The 18,791-nt window shown below is 35.1% G+C and overlaps 1 protein-coding gene across 1 annotated transcript; it reads left to right on the plus strand.

Moving 5' to 3' along the window:
- The first annotated feature begins 4,283 nt into the window (after positions 1–4,283).
- Positions 4,284–7,776, plus strand: ndufa4l2a (NDUFA4 mitochondrial complex associated like 2a). The gene is made up of 4 exons (XM_058787644.1): positions 4,284–4,376; positions 4,756–4,841; positions 5,375–5,435; positions 7,615–7,776. The coding sequence occupies exons 1-4, from the start codon at positions 4,335–4,337 to the stop codon at positions 7,669–7,671; spliced, it is 246 nt and encodes an 81-aa protein (XP_058643627.1). The 5' UTR covers positions 4,284–4,334; the 3' UTR covers positions 7,672–7,776.
- Positions 7,777–18,791: the final 11,015 nt, after the last annotated feature.

Consider the following 18,791-nt stretch of genomic DNA (forward strand, 5'->3'; position numbering starts at 1 on the left):
GTTTATTTTGTGTGACATCTGTCTGTTTTCTTCCTACTCTTTTCGATAACCCCTGGGACTCGGTTTTTCTGCCCTCTGCACCATCAAAGCTCTAACATGGCTCAGGGGTTTGTGTTTTATGTTGCTGTGGTCAGGCATCTTTCACAACAGCTTGTGTGTATTAGAGCTGAAAGCGCTTTCACCTGCTGCATAAGGACGTGAGAGACGTTTGCTGTCAGTCTTTGATCTTTCATTCAGTTCCACCATCTGCTTCGGCTCAAAGCTCAGTGGCAGGGTGGTCTGGTGTTTTGTCCTCTGTAACCAGCATCATTATTGCCATTCATTACAGGAACAGATGAAGAGATCAGATCTTCAAGATAACGGTGAGCTGGATGACAGGCTGCTCTTTCAGCAAACATAGGTTTGAGATCCGAGGCATGATCACTCGTGCTCTTTCTTCATGGAGAACAGAATCTGGCAATATTAAAGACAAAATGTAAACATATAAAAGAAATGGTAAACAAGAAAAAATTAAATGATCATAAAGTGTACTTAAGACATAAATTAATGCACTTTCCAGCATAAATAAATATTTATACCACAGACTTGAAATATCGTTACAGATGGGTGAGGATGTGCATTTAGAAACTATAAAATATCCCTGCAAGTGAACACACAGGTAGTGTGCGAGAAGTCAAATAGGGAAGGAATGATCTCTACAAAATGAATGAGCTAGAAGCAGACGGTTTTAAACGCATACTTATTCAACAGCTGATTTTTGTTGACCCCCAAAAATCTTTTGTATTGCAGCTGTAGGTAATGCTTAAAAACATAACCCATATTTGCATTTTAATATTATTATATTATACTGAACAAAATTCTAAACGCAACACTTTTGTTTTTGCCCCCATTTTTCATGAGCTGAACTCAAAGATCTAAGACTTTTTTCTATGTACACAAAAGGCCTATTTCTCTCAAATATTGTTCACAAATCTGTCTAAATCTGTGTTAGTGAGCACTTCTCCTTTGCCGAGATACTCCATCCACCTCACAGGTGTGGCATATCAAGATGCTTATTAGACATGATTATTGCACAGGTGTGCCTTAGGCTGGCCACAATAAAAGGCCACTCTAAAATGTGCAGTTTTTCTGCACTTTGCCTTTTCTAAATGATTAATTATAGAGATAGTAAGACAGAAACTCACCTGTTCTCCACTCATATTGGTCTGAAAAGGTAAAGAGGTGTTTCGGGTCTCGGGAGACAAGTGGAAATTGACCGACAGCGGCATCTGCTGTTTTTGGAAAAGAAAGTTACTCAATTGCACGTGTGAGAAAATCAAGCCAAGTTTCCTCATTAAAAGGCAAATGAGTGTCACAGTTGTAACACACAATGCATATATTGTCCATACCTCTGCATTTGCTCTCAAATAGAGTTTTGTATTTGCAAATCACTTTGCGTTTGTTTGAAAATCGAGTTTTTCTTTGCAAAGCAGATTGTGTTTATTTGATGAATTTTGGCACAAAATCCGCTCCATAAGTCGGGGCCCCTCCGTAAGAAATCATGTTTCCCCCTCGGGCCTTAACAAAGGTAGAGTTTGGACGTTTTGTGTTTGCTTTTGTTAATGTATATGCCCCGAATAATGGGTCAGAAAGGGTGAGGTTTTTTATGAAATTGTATAATTTTTATTTTGAGACTGGAACTGTACCACAGATTTTACTGTTGATCGAAATGCTGAAGAACCTCATAATCAATATAGTTTAGTATTATCTAAAATAATGAACAAAAATGGGTTGGTAGATGTAGATGTAAGGAATAAAGGGGAAAAACAGTACACAGGTTAAAGTGACTGACAATATGGTCTGTGGGGCTAGATTGGATGGGTTTTATCTTGGAAAAATATGGAACAATAGAGTTGTGAATGTTTTTCATTCACCTAATGCTTTTTCGGATCATCATAGGGTTGGTTTAGATCTTAACATGAAAGAATTGTTGAGATGTACATATTATTGGCATTTTAATGTAAAGCTGTTACAACATGTTTTATTCTGTGAAAGATTTACATTGTTTTAGAATGAATGGAAAATGAAAAAGAGTTATTTTGAGACTCTTAGTCAGTGGTGGGAGGTGGGTAAAGCACAAATAAGAGGTTTTTGTCAGAACTATACCTTGAATTCTTAATCACAAATTAAAGTAACAATACAAAGACTGGAAAAAGACATTGTGCAGTTAGAAAAAGAACTCATGGATAACCCTGGAACTGTGCAGAAAGCCTTTTGAAAAAGAAAAGAATGGAACTTGGATCTTTCTTACAGGAGCGGACAAAGAGAGCAATGATAAGAGCAAAGTTTTGTTCCATTATAGATATGGATGCTCCTAGTTCTGGTTTTTTTTAACTTAGAAAATAAAATGTTCAACAGAAACAGATGTATCATCTTCGGCATGCAAATGGAACTATAACCAAATACCCTTATAACAGCAACATTATACAGTAAAGAATCATGTGACCCTAAGAGCACTGAGGAATTACTCCATGATTTACCAAAGTTAGCAAATTAACAGAAAAAAATACTGGACAATGACATGACTTTTAAGGAACTCACAGAGGCAATGGTCTCCAGGGATACATGGACTGCCAGTTGAATTTTGGAATGTAATTGGAATTAATTTATATGAAGTTGTTTTAAAGAAGAGTCACTCCCTTTTAAGTTGTCGATGTGCAGTCCTCTCATTGTTACCAAAAAAAGGGTGATTTGTGTTTATTGAAAAACTGGAGACGAGTGTCCTTATTATGTCTGGACTATAAGATACTGTCAAAATGCCTGGCGAATAGAATTAAGCATTGTTTACAGTTTTTGGTTGAGAAAGATCAAACGTATTGTGTCCCCGATAGGTCAATTATAGACAATGTTTTTGTGTTACGAGATTTAGTTGATTATAGCCACCCTAATAATAGTAATCTTGGTATTTTATCATTAGACCAAGAAAAGGCATTTGACGGGGTGGATCATGAGTATCTTTTTAATGTCTTAAAACATTTTGGCTTTGGTGAAGAAATGTAAAACTCTAATGTATGTATAATGGTAAAGGCTGGTGGGGGTCGTAGAGCTCCAGTAACTATTGGTAGAGGGATCAGACAAGGCTGTCCATTATCAGTTCAGTTATATATCTTAATGATTGAACCTCTATTGCTTAGACTTAAAAAAAGATTTAAAAGGTGTAGTGTTTCAAAATGGAAGTGAAAGTGTAAAACTGGTTTTATCCGCTTATGCAGATGATATAACAGTGTTTATCACAAGGCAAGAGGATATTAGTAGTTTAAATAAGAATATTAACCTTTATGAAAAAGCATCTACTAAGAGATTTCTCTGGCAATACAAGACATTTATGGAGAAGGTATACCAAGAGGACAATATTTAAACCAGAGCAACATACAAGCATTTCCAAGGATCGGTATTTCGTCGCTAATGTTTATGGCGAGGTTGCTGATTCAATCTTGAATTTACGGACTCCTCAATTGGATTATTTGGATTGTGCTTCAAAGAAGGCACTTTACCACACAACAGTCGAGGTGATGCATCAAAAGTCACTAAAGAGACAAAAAGCTTCAAGATGGCTAGGTTTGTTGGGGCCAGATTTCCCTGTGAGAGACAGGTGGAGGATCTGCAGTGGAGCATTATTCACGCGGCACACGGCACACCTGAATCCAGCGGTGGGTGGGCAGTGAGGGACATGATTTAGGGGATTTTTTTTTTAAGATGTAGTAGACTAAAGAATTAGTTTGAATTACTTACAACTTGGTTTCAAGGGTTTACAGAAGAATTTTCAGACAAAATATTTATAGGAGGACTGAAATATAGATTTTTATTAAGAAGGAGAGTATGTTTATTGAATTCTTTAATAGGGACAGCAAAATTGGCCTTATGGAAAACGAGGAAAAATAAGGGCCTAGCAGCAACTGATCCAGAAGTAATGCTTGTGTATCTGGTGGCAGCAAGAATAAGAACAGAATTTGCATATTACAAATAATGTAACTGATTTTTGTGAAATGTGGTGTATTAATGAGGTTCTATGTGTTGTACGTGATGATCAGTTGGTCTTCAGCTTTTAAATAATATATTGTTTTTTAAATTATTTTTTTCAAAATTGCATTTCAATGAATTTGGGATATGATGTTTGAATTAGGAATGTAAGAATTTGTAAAAAATAAAGTGTTTCTAAACATCTCTCTCTCTCTCTCTCTCTCTCTTTCCTTCCTTGAGCAACCTCCCATTCACCCCCTCCTCACAGCAGCTGTAAGACACACACACACACACACACACACACACACAGTTCTGCTTTTTAATCTCCAGTAAAGATGCTGCAGAAAGTCCGAGATCAGGTCAGGAAACATCCAGGAGTGAGTAATAACCTGTTTTCTAAAAAGATCTATTTGTATCTAATATGTTACCAATAGTATTGCATGCTCTGTGGGATTTTTTTATTTATTTAACAACTTTTGATGCTTTTTGAGTAACAGTGTAGTATAATGTGCTCATCTGCTGTGGACGCTCTTCAAACATTTAAAACATTAAAAGTAAAATATAAAATGAAACCTTGAAAAAACAACAGTTGGATCTATGACATTAGTATTCTGGGGGAAAAAAGAAGACGGCGACAAAGAAAAATAATATTGAGCTTAAATATTCCAATCAAATGTCTAAATTACTGCACAATGAACCTTTTATTTTATAGCACTTTCCAAGAGGGCAATTTACAAATGATATCTTTTTCCACAGCTTATCCCACAGTTTTTCTTCATCTGTCTGGGCATGGGTGGAGCGTTCCTTTATTTGTTTCGTCTTGCCAGAGGACCTCATGTCACGTAAGGGAATTATTATATTAAACAAAATGCATTAATGGGTAAATTTTGATTGATTTATTATTTTCAATTTTGACTGTTTTTGATAATTAATTTGGTCCTATCCCCCACACACACACAAAAAAAAAAAAAAAAAAAACCTGTATGTTGCATTTAATACATCTGTCTTGTGCAAAATAAGTTATTTTGTCAACAGCACAAGCATCAGGAATATCTGACTGACTCACAGTTCAGTTCAATTCAAGTGGAGCTAAAATCATTTCAAAAGCATCCCATAGGCTTCATTCATTCAATCTATTAAATACTAGGTATGACAATATTTATGTTAATCATTTAATATATTATATTTTTGTATGTGACAGTATTAACTCAATGGCAAGAAAAAAAAAACATTTTGTAAGAAAATAGTAGCAGGGGAAAATATTAATGCCACTGAACATGTTGGACAGTTTAATAAGATTTATTTCGTTAGTAGTCCCCCAATACTAAAGAAATAGTGGTTTATTTGACTTTGTTTTATCTTTGACTCCCGACAGCTGGAACAAGAGCAGCAACCCTGAACCCTGGAATAAACTCAGTCCAAGCTACCAGTATAAGGTATATAAGCCCGCTGTTCATGTCATATCAGCAGTGTTAACTAAATGTTTATTTTTTTGGTCAGGGAACTATAACACAAAATATAGCTATGCAAGTATATTGATTTAAAAAAACAACAACAACAAAAAAACATATTATTGTAGAAATGCCTCATGCCAGCCTGTGAAAAGGGTCCATGCTTGTTAAAACCAACAATTGTGTCAGTTATGATTTGTCTAGTACAAATTTATTCATACTAAAACTAGTTTAGCATTATTCCATATTTATATTTAAAAAGGGAAAAAAATCATCGCCTCCTTTCTTCTCTTTAGCCACAGCCCTGTTGATAACTTATTATTATTATTGCAAACATTCAGTCACAGTTGCATTTTAGCTGATGATTATTCATAGATGTGTGAGAAACAGAAATAGCGCTGCTCAAGAGAAGCACACAAGAGACTCAAAGAATTTATTCTAGATTATCTGCATGTTTTTCGGTAAGATTGAGAACATTTCAGCACTCAACCAAGTGGCTTCATCAGTGTAGAACCGGATGTTCTGGTATTTCCTGTGGATGTTAATTCCCTGATGGTCTGAATTGCGGTAGATCATGAGTCTGACTCCTTCAGCACAATTGGGAATGAAATCTAAATGCTGGTCAATGTCGGGGAGCGCGGGGCACAACCTAACACTTTTTGCCTTTCTCAGTTTGTGTAAATTAATGTGGGGTTCAGAGTGTAATTTTTATCCACATTAATTTCACACTTGTCTAGTACAAACATGTCGCTTTGTTTCATAATTACAGTTTATAAATTTTTCTTTATTTACCTCAAAAGAGTGGAAGTTAAATGTGACAACATGCCCCGTAGATGGGGTACATTGTAACATGACCATATGATAACTTGAAATGTTATCTGATGAAAGATAGTGAAAAATGAAATGAAAAAAAACATATCTAATGAAAATAATATACAAGACAAAATAAAATTAGTAACCTTTTCAAATAAAATAATGGTGTTTTTTTAAAGAATTATAATCATCTAATTTTGAAGTATGACAAAAATAATTGCAACCATGCTTGAGACGGCCCTTATCACAAGACACAGCTACTGTATACAGTATAGCCTAGTTCAAAACAATGTGGGCAAATATATGAAGAAACACATTCAGACATTTAGAAAAACACACACATTCACTCCCCTCCCTCCACATGAGACACAAACCAGCCAAAATGCTTTATATTTCCTGTGGTTTCTCATTAAAATGTATTAAAGTAAATCACAATAAAAATTATTAAAGTAAAAAAAAAAGTGTAAATCACATCGCTAATATCACAGAATAGCATGGTTTAATAATAGCGGGCACATTGTAGCGCAGTGTTACAATTTATTTGTTTGGCAGAAACAGGCTTCCATATAAATTAAATGTTCATTCTGCAAAGACAGGAAAACTAAAATGATTATAAGTTTCTTCCCCATCCTCTGCTAGTTAGCGACGCATTAAACACTTTCTGAACTGATAAATAACAGATTGGAGATTAAAGTGCAGATTTGTCTAATTTTAAATGAATACCAAAAACTGAGTTGAAAAATTTACTTTAGCCAGAACTTTGCTTTTACTATGTTAAAATAAATATTCAGTGATATCTTCAAAAGATTTTTTCTCTATATAGTGTTGATATGGCATCTAGTAAATGCCATACATTTGGTTATGCTTGCATGTGTGGAAATATTGAATCATGTGCGGGGGTTCACTCTCTCTGTCACATGTTTACTGATGTGTTTTAGAACTGTGGCAGTCCACCTGATTTACACTTTCTAAATAAAATAAACCCACACTGTAAAAAGTGAAAGTTGACTTAACTTAAAAAAATTGAGGAAACCCGTTGCCTTAACTTTTTTAATCATTATGTACTTAATTTTAAGTATACATGACAATTCAATTAACTTATTTTTTTTAAATTATCATTTACTTAAAAATTTGAAGGCAACGGGTTTCCTCAATTTTTTTTAAGTTAAGTCAACTTTCACTTTTTACAGTGTAGAAACTTTGGCATTATAATAACGAGAACAGGCATTATATGCATCAAAGAATGGCATTATACTAAAGAGAAAAGTACTGAAGAAGGTTATACTGCCCAGTGTCTGTCTCCACCTGCCATACAATCATGTCACACGTCTTCTTTTTTTTCCTTCTTTAGTTTGTGGCGATTAACACAGACTACAAAAACCTGAAGAAGGAAGGACCAGACTTCTGAACATGTCACGGTTGTTGCCTCAGCTTTAATCATGAAGATGCTGAGATGCCCTTACACCTCACTACTCTGAATACATACTAATAATAATAATAACTTTTAAATGTGTTGGTGGATGTGTGTTTGTGTTTTGAGAGAAATTTCAAGAACCGTTATATCCTCACAAAACACACTGATAAACATATTCATTAGCGTGAGATGAGCAGAATAAAGGACTAGACTAGTCTTACTTTTGTTTATGTGCATTAGATGTTAAGCTTTATAGAAATCCTCAGAATTTGCAGAGATAACATGACCTCTCTCTAGTGAGCATGAGAAAGGGCAAAAGGAAGACGAGTAGATGTTTGTCTTTCTGTAAACAGAACCTGAACAGCAGAGACTCATGGGAAGGAGCTCGAGCTCCCTCAGGCCTGCCCTTGAAGTCTGTGATCATCTGTTCAGAACAACACACATAGACATGTTTCTCTTTGTCTCTCTGCACTTATCTTCATTTTTATATCACTGTCATCCAACTATCATCATTCATCTTCATCTCAAGGTCTTCTGTACACATTCTCTTCGGACTAGCAAGGCATACAAACAAACAAACAAACAAACAAACACAGGAAATAAGAAGACATTTTACTTAGTGTTTACTCTACTGACCCCCAGAGACTTTCAAATAATATATAAAGATCCATGTGTTTTGTTTTTCTTCTTTTTTCATTAGCTAACAACCAAAATCCTATAAACTGGGAATCAAGCAAACAAAGATAACTAAGGTTTTTATATGTTCAGGGAAGTTCACCACTAGGGGCTTCTGTACATTGCAGGGTGGAGCAGAATTTTAATGCCTTTCAGTTCATGATTTGAAATATTGAATAGAACTAATAGAAACCTTTATTTGTTCATGCATTTGCAATCTAATATTTAACTTCTTGTGTGAGAAATATATATACTGTGTTTTGTGCAAGATTAATAAAGAAAAACAAATTATATAATATATATATATATATATATATATATATATATATGCATGCACAAGTTCAAGTGCTTTTTATTTTCAAAACACGGTATCTCCGAGAGCATCATAGTACAAAAATAGGGACATATCTAACAGTAGCACAATACTAACAACAAACATTGCAATGAGGTAGGTCATATTGTACAACAATACGCAATTAAATGTTAGTCCTTAGAGTAAAGTAGAGTGGTGCAATAATAGACACAAAATGTGCAATTTCTGTATATTAAGTACAATTTCTGACCATTGCATAATGTCCAGTATCCATCTCTGGGCCCTCAAGGGACACAGGTACAAAATGAGGGCATTGATCAGCCACAGATGTTATATAACCTGACCGCCTGCTGTATTCTTTGTTGGTAACACTTTAATAAGTGTACATGAATAATCACATTTAACATTTTGTTTAGTTTCGTTAAATTGCAAAATCGCAACATGTTACTGTGCCATCTTTCCTTAAAAGGAACTAAATGCATTATTGGGTTCACTACAGGAAATACAGATTAATCAATACTGTTTATTCTGCTTCAAGAAGAAGTTTTTGTTTTTTGATTTAGTTGTCAAGAAGGCCCGTTCATTTAACAAGTTACTCATAAAAAGCAGAATTATTCACACAGCCATTTGGAGAAGAAAAAAGAAAAAATGTAAATGAACAATCAGGTCTTAAATCTTTAACCAGAATTAATATATGTTAATATCAAGCTTATTAACACCTTGAAGCAGAAGAATTTATTTCCATGTCTTTGTCTAAAGGATAACAGTAGAGCACAGAGTGCTAGTTTAGCTAAGAGCGAATTAAGCCTCGTGAAGTTTGGAGGCCAGAGTGACATCTTGTGGTTGATGAAATGACTGGAGACTTGAAATATAGCCACATATGGGTATCACTGTAAAAAGTGATAAGTAGACTTAACTTAAAAAAAAATTTAGGAAACCCGTTGCCTTAAATTTTTTAAGTAAATGATAATTAAAAAAATTTGAATTGTCAAGTTCACTTAACTTTTTTTTTTTTTTTAATTATTATGTACTTAATAATTTTAAGGCAACGGGTTTCCCCAATTTTTTTAAGTTAAGTCAACTTATCACTTTTAACAGTGCAGTTGATGGTCAGGCGTGGGATCTTCTGAGGCTCGTCATCTTTCATGCCACAGTTCAGACAGATCATCTGGAAGAAACGTGGATTTAGCATTTGACAATCTAACAATTATAAATAACAATTTCAGTAGTTCCAAGGTATATATGACAGTTGATGTTAATGTACTGAATGTACTTGGTAGTCATAGAATTTAAATAGCAGACTTTTTTTTTTTAAATAAAACAAAATGAGAAAAATGAATAGATAAAGAATAATACCGGTCTCTTCAAGGAGAGTGAGTGCAATGTCCTTTCTGTAGCTTAATACCCGTATTAAACTTAATACCCATAGTCATTCAGGATTGAAAACTAATTGAAAAGACAAAATCACTAAGTTAAAAAGTTAACTATATAACAGTTCATAAAAGACATTGATAACTCAATTATAAGGAACATAATATTGATCTTAAATACACCCACTGAGCCCTGATGTGTTAATGTCATCAAATGTTCACTTCAGCGTGTCAGCTGACATACAGAAGAATTGTACAGACTTCCAGAGCAAATACACCACACACCATCTGTTTGTACTGGTGCGGGAGAGTCTCAGAAGTCCCGTTTCCAACTGCACAACCTCTGCTTTGCATAAATGCTCTTTAAAAAACATTTAATTGTTCCAAGTTATTAGTGTCAACCCAGTCACTGCCAGTAAAATATAATGCATGAAATATAAAGATAGTACAAAGTACTTTGTGGACTCCAGGCATTTGGTGAGTTTGAAGGCAGTTGCTTTCAGGGGATCCAGCGGCATTGACAACCTTGCGATAACAGATTAAAAATGAAAAATCCTTGAATATGAGAAATAATGTCAAAGATAACTTGTACAGACTGTGCTGTGTTTTTTACCTCACTCTGCCTGTCCAGTGTCCCAATAAAAGAGTTTATAGGGACCTATTCTAGAAAGCAACACGTGAGCGCGCTTCCCAACTCAAGCATCATTTATGTCTGCACAGAATAGTAACATTTTTAAAAAAAATTTTCTGTATTAGCCCTCGGAGAAATTCATAAATTGTCTGTGTAACTCACAAGTTTCCTGTAATGATGGAGGCTTTCTTCGGTGTTTGCTTTTTCACTGTGATGTGCTGCAAAGCTCTGGGGGTGTCCTGTCTGGAGAAAGTATCTTTGATTTGGGGGCTGCCTTGTTCTGTGGTGATGGTGGTGGAATCCTGTGCATTTTCCTTCTTCCGTTTTAATTTGTGGGGTATTCTGGGCATTTCCTCGATGTATGGTTTTAGGTGGTCGATGTTCATCTTTGGCAGTGCTTTGCCGTTGGTATCCACCAGATCCACAGATTGTCCTTCAGTTTTTGTTGCAGTAAAAGGGACCAAAAACTCCGGATCAAGTTTGCCCCCTTTCCGTTATTGCTCACGTATGTTTTTCCTCCAAACAAGATCCCCAATGCTATATATTCTGCCCTTCTTTTTTTCCAAGTCTCTCTCTGTTGAGAGGCCTTATTGTTTTGATTAACAACTTTTAAGATTTCTTCATGTTGTTTAATGAATACATCTTCTATTGCAATTATTTGTTCGGTGCTGTTGTCAACCTACACATATCAACAAAAATATCAAATCAAGAAACACTTTTAAAATACAAATTCTGGAAGTGGCAGAGAAAATAATATAGTTTGCACAATCTTCTCAAACCTGGTAGTGCTCTGGTGTTTCAGAAGGATAGCGGGCTTCTCTGCCAAACATGAGAAAAAACGGCGAGTATTTGGTTGTTATTTGCTTTTTTGTTCTTAGACCAAACATCACGGCATCCAAATATTGGTTCCATTGGTTTGGTTTGCTCTTCACCAGTTTTCCCAGGGCCCTGGGTTTTCAGAAATCAGTTTATAGTAAGCTGAATGCATAGCTTGAAGTACTTTCAAAGCAAAACCATACTGTTAAATCAACTTATTTTGTCTTTGTTTGCAACATCAATAATAATAATAATAATAATAATAAATACATTTTACCTCTGCACTGTTCCGTTATTTTTTTCCACCAACCCATTGGTTTGGGGATGAGAAGGGGCACACAAGCTCCTCTCAATGTCTTTTGCATACATTTGCGTTAATCTGAAAATAGTACAAATTTGGACAATGGAAAGATTCAGAGTAAAGTTCACATTTCATAAATTTTTTAGGGAAATTAAATAATGACTTCATCGAAAACTAAATTTTAAGTTGAATATTTATTTCTGTGCCAGTACTGCATCCAAAACTGAAGGTCAGTTCAATTTTAAATGCCCGTGGTAAATCAGGCAATGAATGACTCACATATGTAGCTGTACTGGCACACTGGAATACACACTTCACCTTTTACTTGTCTAGCAAAATAAATCTGTAATGCAAACATTTTGAATACAAATTCAATCAACTGTAATACATATTTTAGAGTATATAGATACATACCGAATTCACAAATTCCTTGCCTTGATCAGTGAGGATATTTTTTTTGTGCCTTAAACTGATAAAAAAAACTTCAGTATACAATTTGTGACCTCACTGGCTGACTTGGTCTTCAGGGGATAAGCCTGGGGCCACTTTGTGAAATAATCGATGAGGACACAAATATACTGATATCCATCATCTGTTTTTGTGAGTTCCCCGATGAGATCCATCCCAACGAGCTCAAACGGGGCAGTGACCTGATAAATAAAGAATGCATTGACCACACACATAACCAATGCTTATTAATTATAACCGCCTGGGTGTCCTGCAATATTTACCCTCAACCCCATTTACACACGTGAACCACTGCATAAGATGTTCATTAACACTTGAGAATCACAGGGTATAAGTAAACAATGCATATCTGTGGTCCTCCTGTATAGCATCACACCCATGAAGAATGAATTACAAAATAAAATGTATGAATAAAAAACTACCCTTCAGTAAAAGATGAAAATGGAATGAGGTGACATTCTATACATCTGATGTTTATATTTCATCATTAAAATGTTAAAATCTGCATATAATTATATTCGGTTATTTTCAATACCTCTATAGGGATGTACTCCACACCTTGCTTAAGGTCGCGACGCTTGCTCTGGCAAACCACACACCGGGAAACCTATAGGGTTTTTGAAAACTTGATTGTACACAAAACACAGATAAAGAATAGATAAAAATGATCAAATTTCAAAGCTTGTTACCATACTTTAAATCACAGTAAGGGAGGTTATCTGTAGTTTATGCAAATATGTACCTAGCCATGCATCAATATCTAAAGACATTCCAGGCCAGCAGAATCTTTTAGATATGGCATCTCTAGTTTTAATTTGGCCGCAGTGTGCTCCAAAAGCACTACAGGGAAACTCCTGGAAGATGTGGTCTGCTGCTTACCTTCACACGGAGCCCCTCGGCAGTGCCTTTGTGTTTTAGATAGATAGTACAATTCTTGGTCTGTAAATCATCAACGGGTGAAATGGGAATAACACTTAGATGCACATAATGCCTTCATCTGTAGTCAATGTCAGCATTTAACCAAAATATGCTTATAATTTCTCAGGAGAAACTATATTCTATGTAATACAATACTTATTCATTTTTGAATATGACACATTTGTAATGACTGACATGTGAAATGACTTATGGGAGAATCAACAAACAGGAAAGATGAAAATGATTATTTATTTATTCATTCATAGTATCTAGAGGTGTGATTCCACCCTGGGGTGGGGTGTTGTTTTGAAACTCCCAATTCAAAGCCATCATAAACTATAATAGTTTAGCCTTTATAAATTCTGCTTTCCAAAATAAAATTCTGTCTAGCATGTTTAATTTTTGCTATACCTGTATGGCCATATGTGGACACAATAATATATATATATATATATATATATATTCAGAAAGGGGTTAGCAACATATTAGGTAGATATAAGGTAGATTTTTAACTTAAGTGTTTGTGTTTAAAAAAAAATATTTTGTATGTCACATTGGAGCAATTAGTTACATGTTTTTCTGTTTTATACATGTAGTTATAGAATGTATAATACACATTAATTCTTTTTCTTTTTTTTTTGTGAAATTGACTCAAAAGTACACTTTTAAAACAATACTAATTGGAAACTCACCTTGAAGGACATAATTGGAGGCTCTTCTTCGATTAGTACATTTTTCTGACTTTGTTGCAGAATCAGGATACTCATTATTTGAAATGAATTTGTTTGTAGTATTTTTACAATTCTCTTCACAAAACTTGTAAATGAAAATCCAGAGATGCTGGACCTGAACTGTGACACTTCCTATATATAGCCATTTATGCACCTGTTGCATATAATTATGTGAAAAACTTGTTTAACGAACCATGCTCAGCTGTGTCATTTGTATGTAATTTTATGAAAAATAATCATTTTTGTTATTATTATTAATATTAACAGTTCAGATAACAGTGGCCCAGTTGGTAGCACTGTTGCCTCACAGCAAGAAGGTCCTGGGTTTGCATCCCAGAGCCTAAAGGGCTTTATTATTATTATTATTATTATTATTATTAAACAGTGCACCTAATCCTCATGGACTGAAGCAAATTTGCCATTTTTTACTGTAAGACGTTACACTACTCGTCCAAAGCATGTGAAAGTTGTCCAACATGGTCCTCATGCCTCCTGCAGAAGGACCCTGAGCATCTTTCTCCTGGTGTTATTTTTTACAGTCAGTAGAAAGTTCTTCTTCGGTGTCCTTGTACTGTGACCCTTATTAATGTAAACCGTTTGTGTCATGTGGACACTTTCACTGCATGTGCAATAATTATTTACTGTTCATTAAACAGGCATGAAAATATCCTATCATAAAAGGGAAATTGTATTTGATTTTTTTTTGCTTAGTTTGCATATAGGCTACATAAATACAAATACTGTGCTACAACATAACCGCAATTTCAAAAGTATCCAAGTAGCGTCGTTTTACTGGCCTAATGATGTAACATTGAGAAAAATAAATTAAACATGGGGGGAAAAAACACACAGAAGACGGATAACGTGTCTAATAACATTTTTTTTTTTTTTTATCAAAGGTATGCTACAATCTCTCTAAGCTCTAATGATCAGTTATATTTTAAAGTCCCTCGGGTTCGAACAGAGCTAGGAAAAAAGGGTTTTGGATATAGTGTATCTTTGGCTTGGAATAATCTACAAAGCATTCTAAAGATGACCGTGCTTCCATCATTACATTAATTTAAGCTTCTTTTAACAAACTGTGTGTTTTATCCTTTGGTGAATTGTTGTTGTGATCTTTGATTTGTGTTTTGTGTTATGATGTAAATTTGTATATGCTATGTTATTTGTTGCTGCCTTCTTGGCCAGGTCACTCTTGCGAAAGAGATTTTAATCTCAATGAGCTTTTTAACCTGGTTAAATAAAGAAAAATAAAGAGGCTAGATGTTGAAAGTTAACAAAATTAAGACTGTTTATTTGTGTTTTGTGTTATGATGTAAATTTGTATATGCTATGTTATTTGTTGCTGCCTTCTTGGCCAGGTCACTCTTGCAAAAGAGATTTTAATCTCAATGAGTTTTTTAACCTGGTTAAATAAAGAAAAATAAAGAGGCTAGATGTTGAAAGTTAACAAAATTAAGACTGTTTAGAGCAGGACTCTTCAAATCTGGACCTTGGGATCCACTTTCCTGCAGAATTTAGCTGTAACCCAAATCAAACACACCTGAACATGCTAATCAGTGTCTTCAGGATCATTAGAAAATCACAGACAGGTGAGTTTGATCAGGGTTGGAGCTAAACTCTGCAGTGGATTGGACCTCCAGGGTAAGATTTGAGGAACCCTGGTTTAGAGTATTGGTCTCAAACTCAATTCCTGGAGGGCCACAGCTCTGCACAGTTTAGCTCCAACCCTAATCAAACACACCTGATCCAGCTAATCAGGCTCTTCAGGATTACTAGAAACTTCCAAGCAGGTGTGGTTTAGAGCTTTTTGAAGCTCTCTTTTTAGAAGTCGGATCACAAATCTTAGGTTACAGTAATTGGTAATCCATTTTATACTGTAAATACTTTGTCATCCAGATCCTGTCCAGCAGTCAAAGTGGCAGTTAGGATCTTCAAGATCAAAAATCAGGGTAATCCGTAATTAGGATTATAAATTAATGGACATGTAGAAAACAAGATCAGGCCTATCATTGATGAGTAATTGTTTTTACATATGGTGCACATGACTTGAACCCCTAAGTTACCAGTAGATTTGTGCTTTGTTTCAGGCAACATAAAGAAGCAAAGCGTGGGAACAGGGATACACTATGTATAGAAATTAAAGAAATCGCCAGTGAAATAATAAGAAAATAGAATAAGAAAAAGATATAAGCACTTAAAGACGAATGACTCTCCTCATTTAAAAATAAAATAATTAACTATGACAGGCAGAGTAAGCTCCAAACTAAAAAAAAAGCTCTTTCATGAAGCCTTGATTGAAGACACAAAATGAATAGTGTAAAGCAAGAAAAGAAAAGTAACAGTGGGGAAGATTGTGAAGAAGTACAGGCTACAAGGATTTGCCGAAAATGCTCTTGGATTTTCAAAGAAGCGTCACAGTGTTCAGAGTGAAGACTTCTGTTCCAGCAACAGAAATCCCATTAACGGGTTCACTGCTGCTTTCAAGTCAAAAGCTTCTTTATTTGAGATGACAACAGTTGGATAACAACTGGATGAAAACAAACAATTAGCAGTTTCTGGTTGACATAATGAAATATCTTCACAATAAATTTCTCACTGAAAACACAAATAACATATCATACTCCCTTTTCCGTAAGCTTTGCCCAGTTTTGGGTTGTATATCCCACTCTCTTTGAATGGAACACATGTCTGTGCAAGATCCATGAAAATCTGATTTGTCTTTAAAAAGTTGCATAATTTGAGGCTTCAGATCTCAAGAGTTTGATTAAAATGATAACCTGAGACACCTCCAGGAAAATGTGCATGTATGATGAGTGTGAGGAATGTAAAGACAAGACGGTTCAGGGGCCTGTACCATGATGGTGGCGGAACAAACTCAGGGTCATAGGATTAGTTTTGAGTTGACAAAACCAAACCAATTCAATTCAGTTTATTTCTAGAGCACGTTTAAATTCCACCTTTTGTTGGCCAAAGTGCTGTACAAAGTAAAGTAAAATACAGTAAGGATAAAAACAGATACACATTACGAAGAATTAAAAGCACAAGAAAAAAGATGCGTTTTTAACCTAGATTTGAATTCGGCTAACGTGGAGGCAGTTCGGACAGATAATGGCAGGCTTTTCCATAGCTTAGGACCAACTACTGCGAAGGTTCTGTCGTCCCTGCGTTGCAGGCGAGACCCTGGTATTTGCAGAACATGGCCATCTTGGGATCTAAGTGACCTAGCCGGGTTGTAGATGGTGAGTAAGTCGGAGAGTTACCTCGGAGCTAAGTTGTTAAGAGCATTATAGACAAATAATAGAATTTTGTAGTCGATTCGATATTGGACTGGTAGCCAATGCAGTGTGCATAAAATTGGTGTGATTTTTAGGAAAGGTTTGACTTTAGCTAACCGACGAATATGATGAAAATCTGGTATTAACTATTGCATTCATTTGTTTGTCTAATTTGAGACTGTTATCAAAGCGGAAACCAAGGTCCTTGACATCTGAGGTACGATATGGAGTAAGTGCGCCATGGTCAATGGGTTTTCCACCTGAGTGCTCTTTTGGCCCAAATTGAATGATTTGGGTTTTTTCATCGTTGAGTAACAAAGTAATTTGATTTCTTGCAAACAGGATTCCAGTCTTTTAAATGCTGAGGTATACATTTTATGGGTATATAGAGTTGTGTATCATCTGCATAGCAGTGGTACAATACCCCAAATTTACTCATAATAGAACCCAGAGGTAGCATATACAGCGAAAATAACAATGGTGCTAAAATCGATCCCTGGGGTACACCGCAAGTAAGTCGAACCATCGAGGATGAAAGAGCACCTAAACTAACGGAGAAACTTCTATTTGACAGGAAAGATTGAAACCATTTCAAAACTGTACCCGAAATGCCGATTGAATGCTCAAGCCAGGATAAAAGTATCCTGTGGTCCACAAAGTCAAAGGCTGAACTCAAATCTAACAACACTAATGCCATAGTATCACCGGCGTCTGTGGTCAACAAAATATTATTAAAAACTTTCAAGAGCACGGACTCAGTGCTGTGCAGGGTTTTAAAGCTAGATTGAAAGATGTCGGAGATAGAATTACTTTGCAAGTAATTTTGCAACTGAATGAAAACATTGACGCATACCATGACGCAGCTCGTCAACTCGGGCTTTGATCCTTAAGCTATGATTACTCCAAGGGTGTGTGCACATAAAAGAGTGACGTCGGCACTGAACAACCAATCGCTTTCAATATGGATGAGCCAGAGCCGTATATTTTTCCGTGGAGGAGCAAGAAATAATTATTCAAAAATACAAGGAATATAAACATATAAACAAGCACGCAGTAATACTGTCTCTGCTGCCAAAGCAAGAGAAGAGTGTTGGAGAAAGATCGCTGATTGCGTTAATGCGTAAGTTAAACAAATACATTCAATATTAATTAAAAATGATGTGTATGATGTGTGTGTGCGCGCGTGTATATGATACCTTTACAATAAGGTTGTATTTGTTTAGAGAACTTAATGCATTAGCTAACATGAATTAATAATGAACGATAGTTTTTCAGCATTTATTAATCTAATGTTAATTCCGATAGTTGTTCAAGTTACTTCACTGTGCATTAGACAGTTACAGTTTTATTTTAAAAATGTATTAATGCTTAAATTAAAATGTACATACATATAGTATACATATAAAAATGTGAAAGGCCTAATATACAATGTCATATAGATTAATAGGCTATTCATTGATTTTTAGATACAACCCCAACTACAAATGTTCTTGGCAGCAGATAAAGACAAAATATAAAAATATCATTGAAAGTGGTGAGTATTTACCATAACCTTTTATTATTTTCGTGAACATTTTCAAAAAAACTTTTTTGCAGCAAACAGAAAAAAGTGT

This window comes from Onychostoma macrolepis, chromosome 09 (genome assembly GCF_012432095.1).
Source record: "Onychostoma macrolepis isolate SWU-2019 chromosome 09, ASM1243209v1, whole genome shotgun sequence".
Taxonomy (NCBI): domain Eukaryota; kingdom Metazoa; phylum Chordata; class Actinopteri; order Cypriniformes; family Cyprinidae; genus Onychostoma; species Onychostoma macrolepis.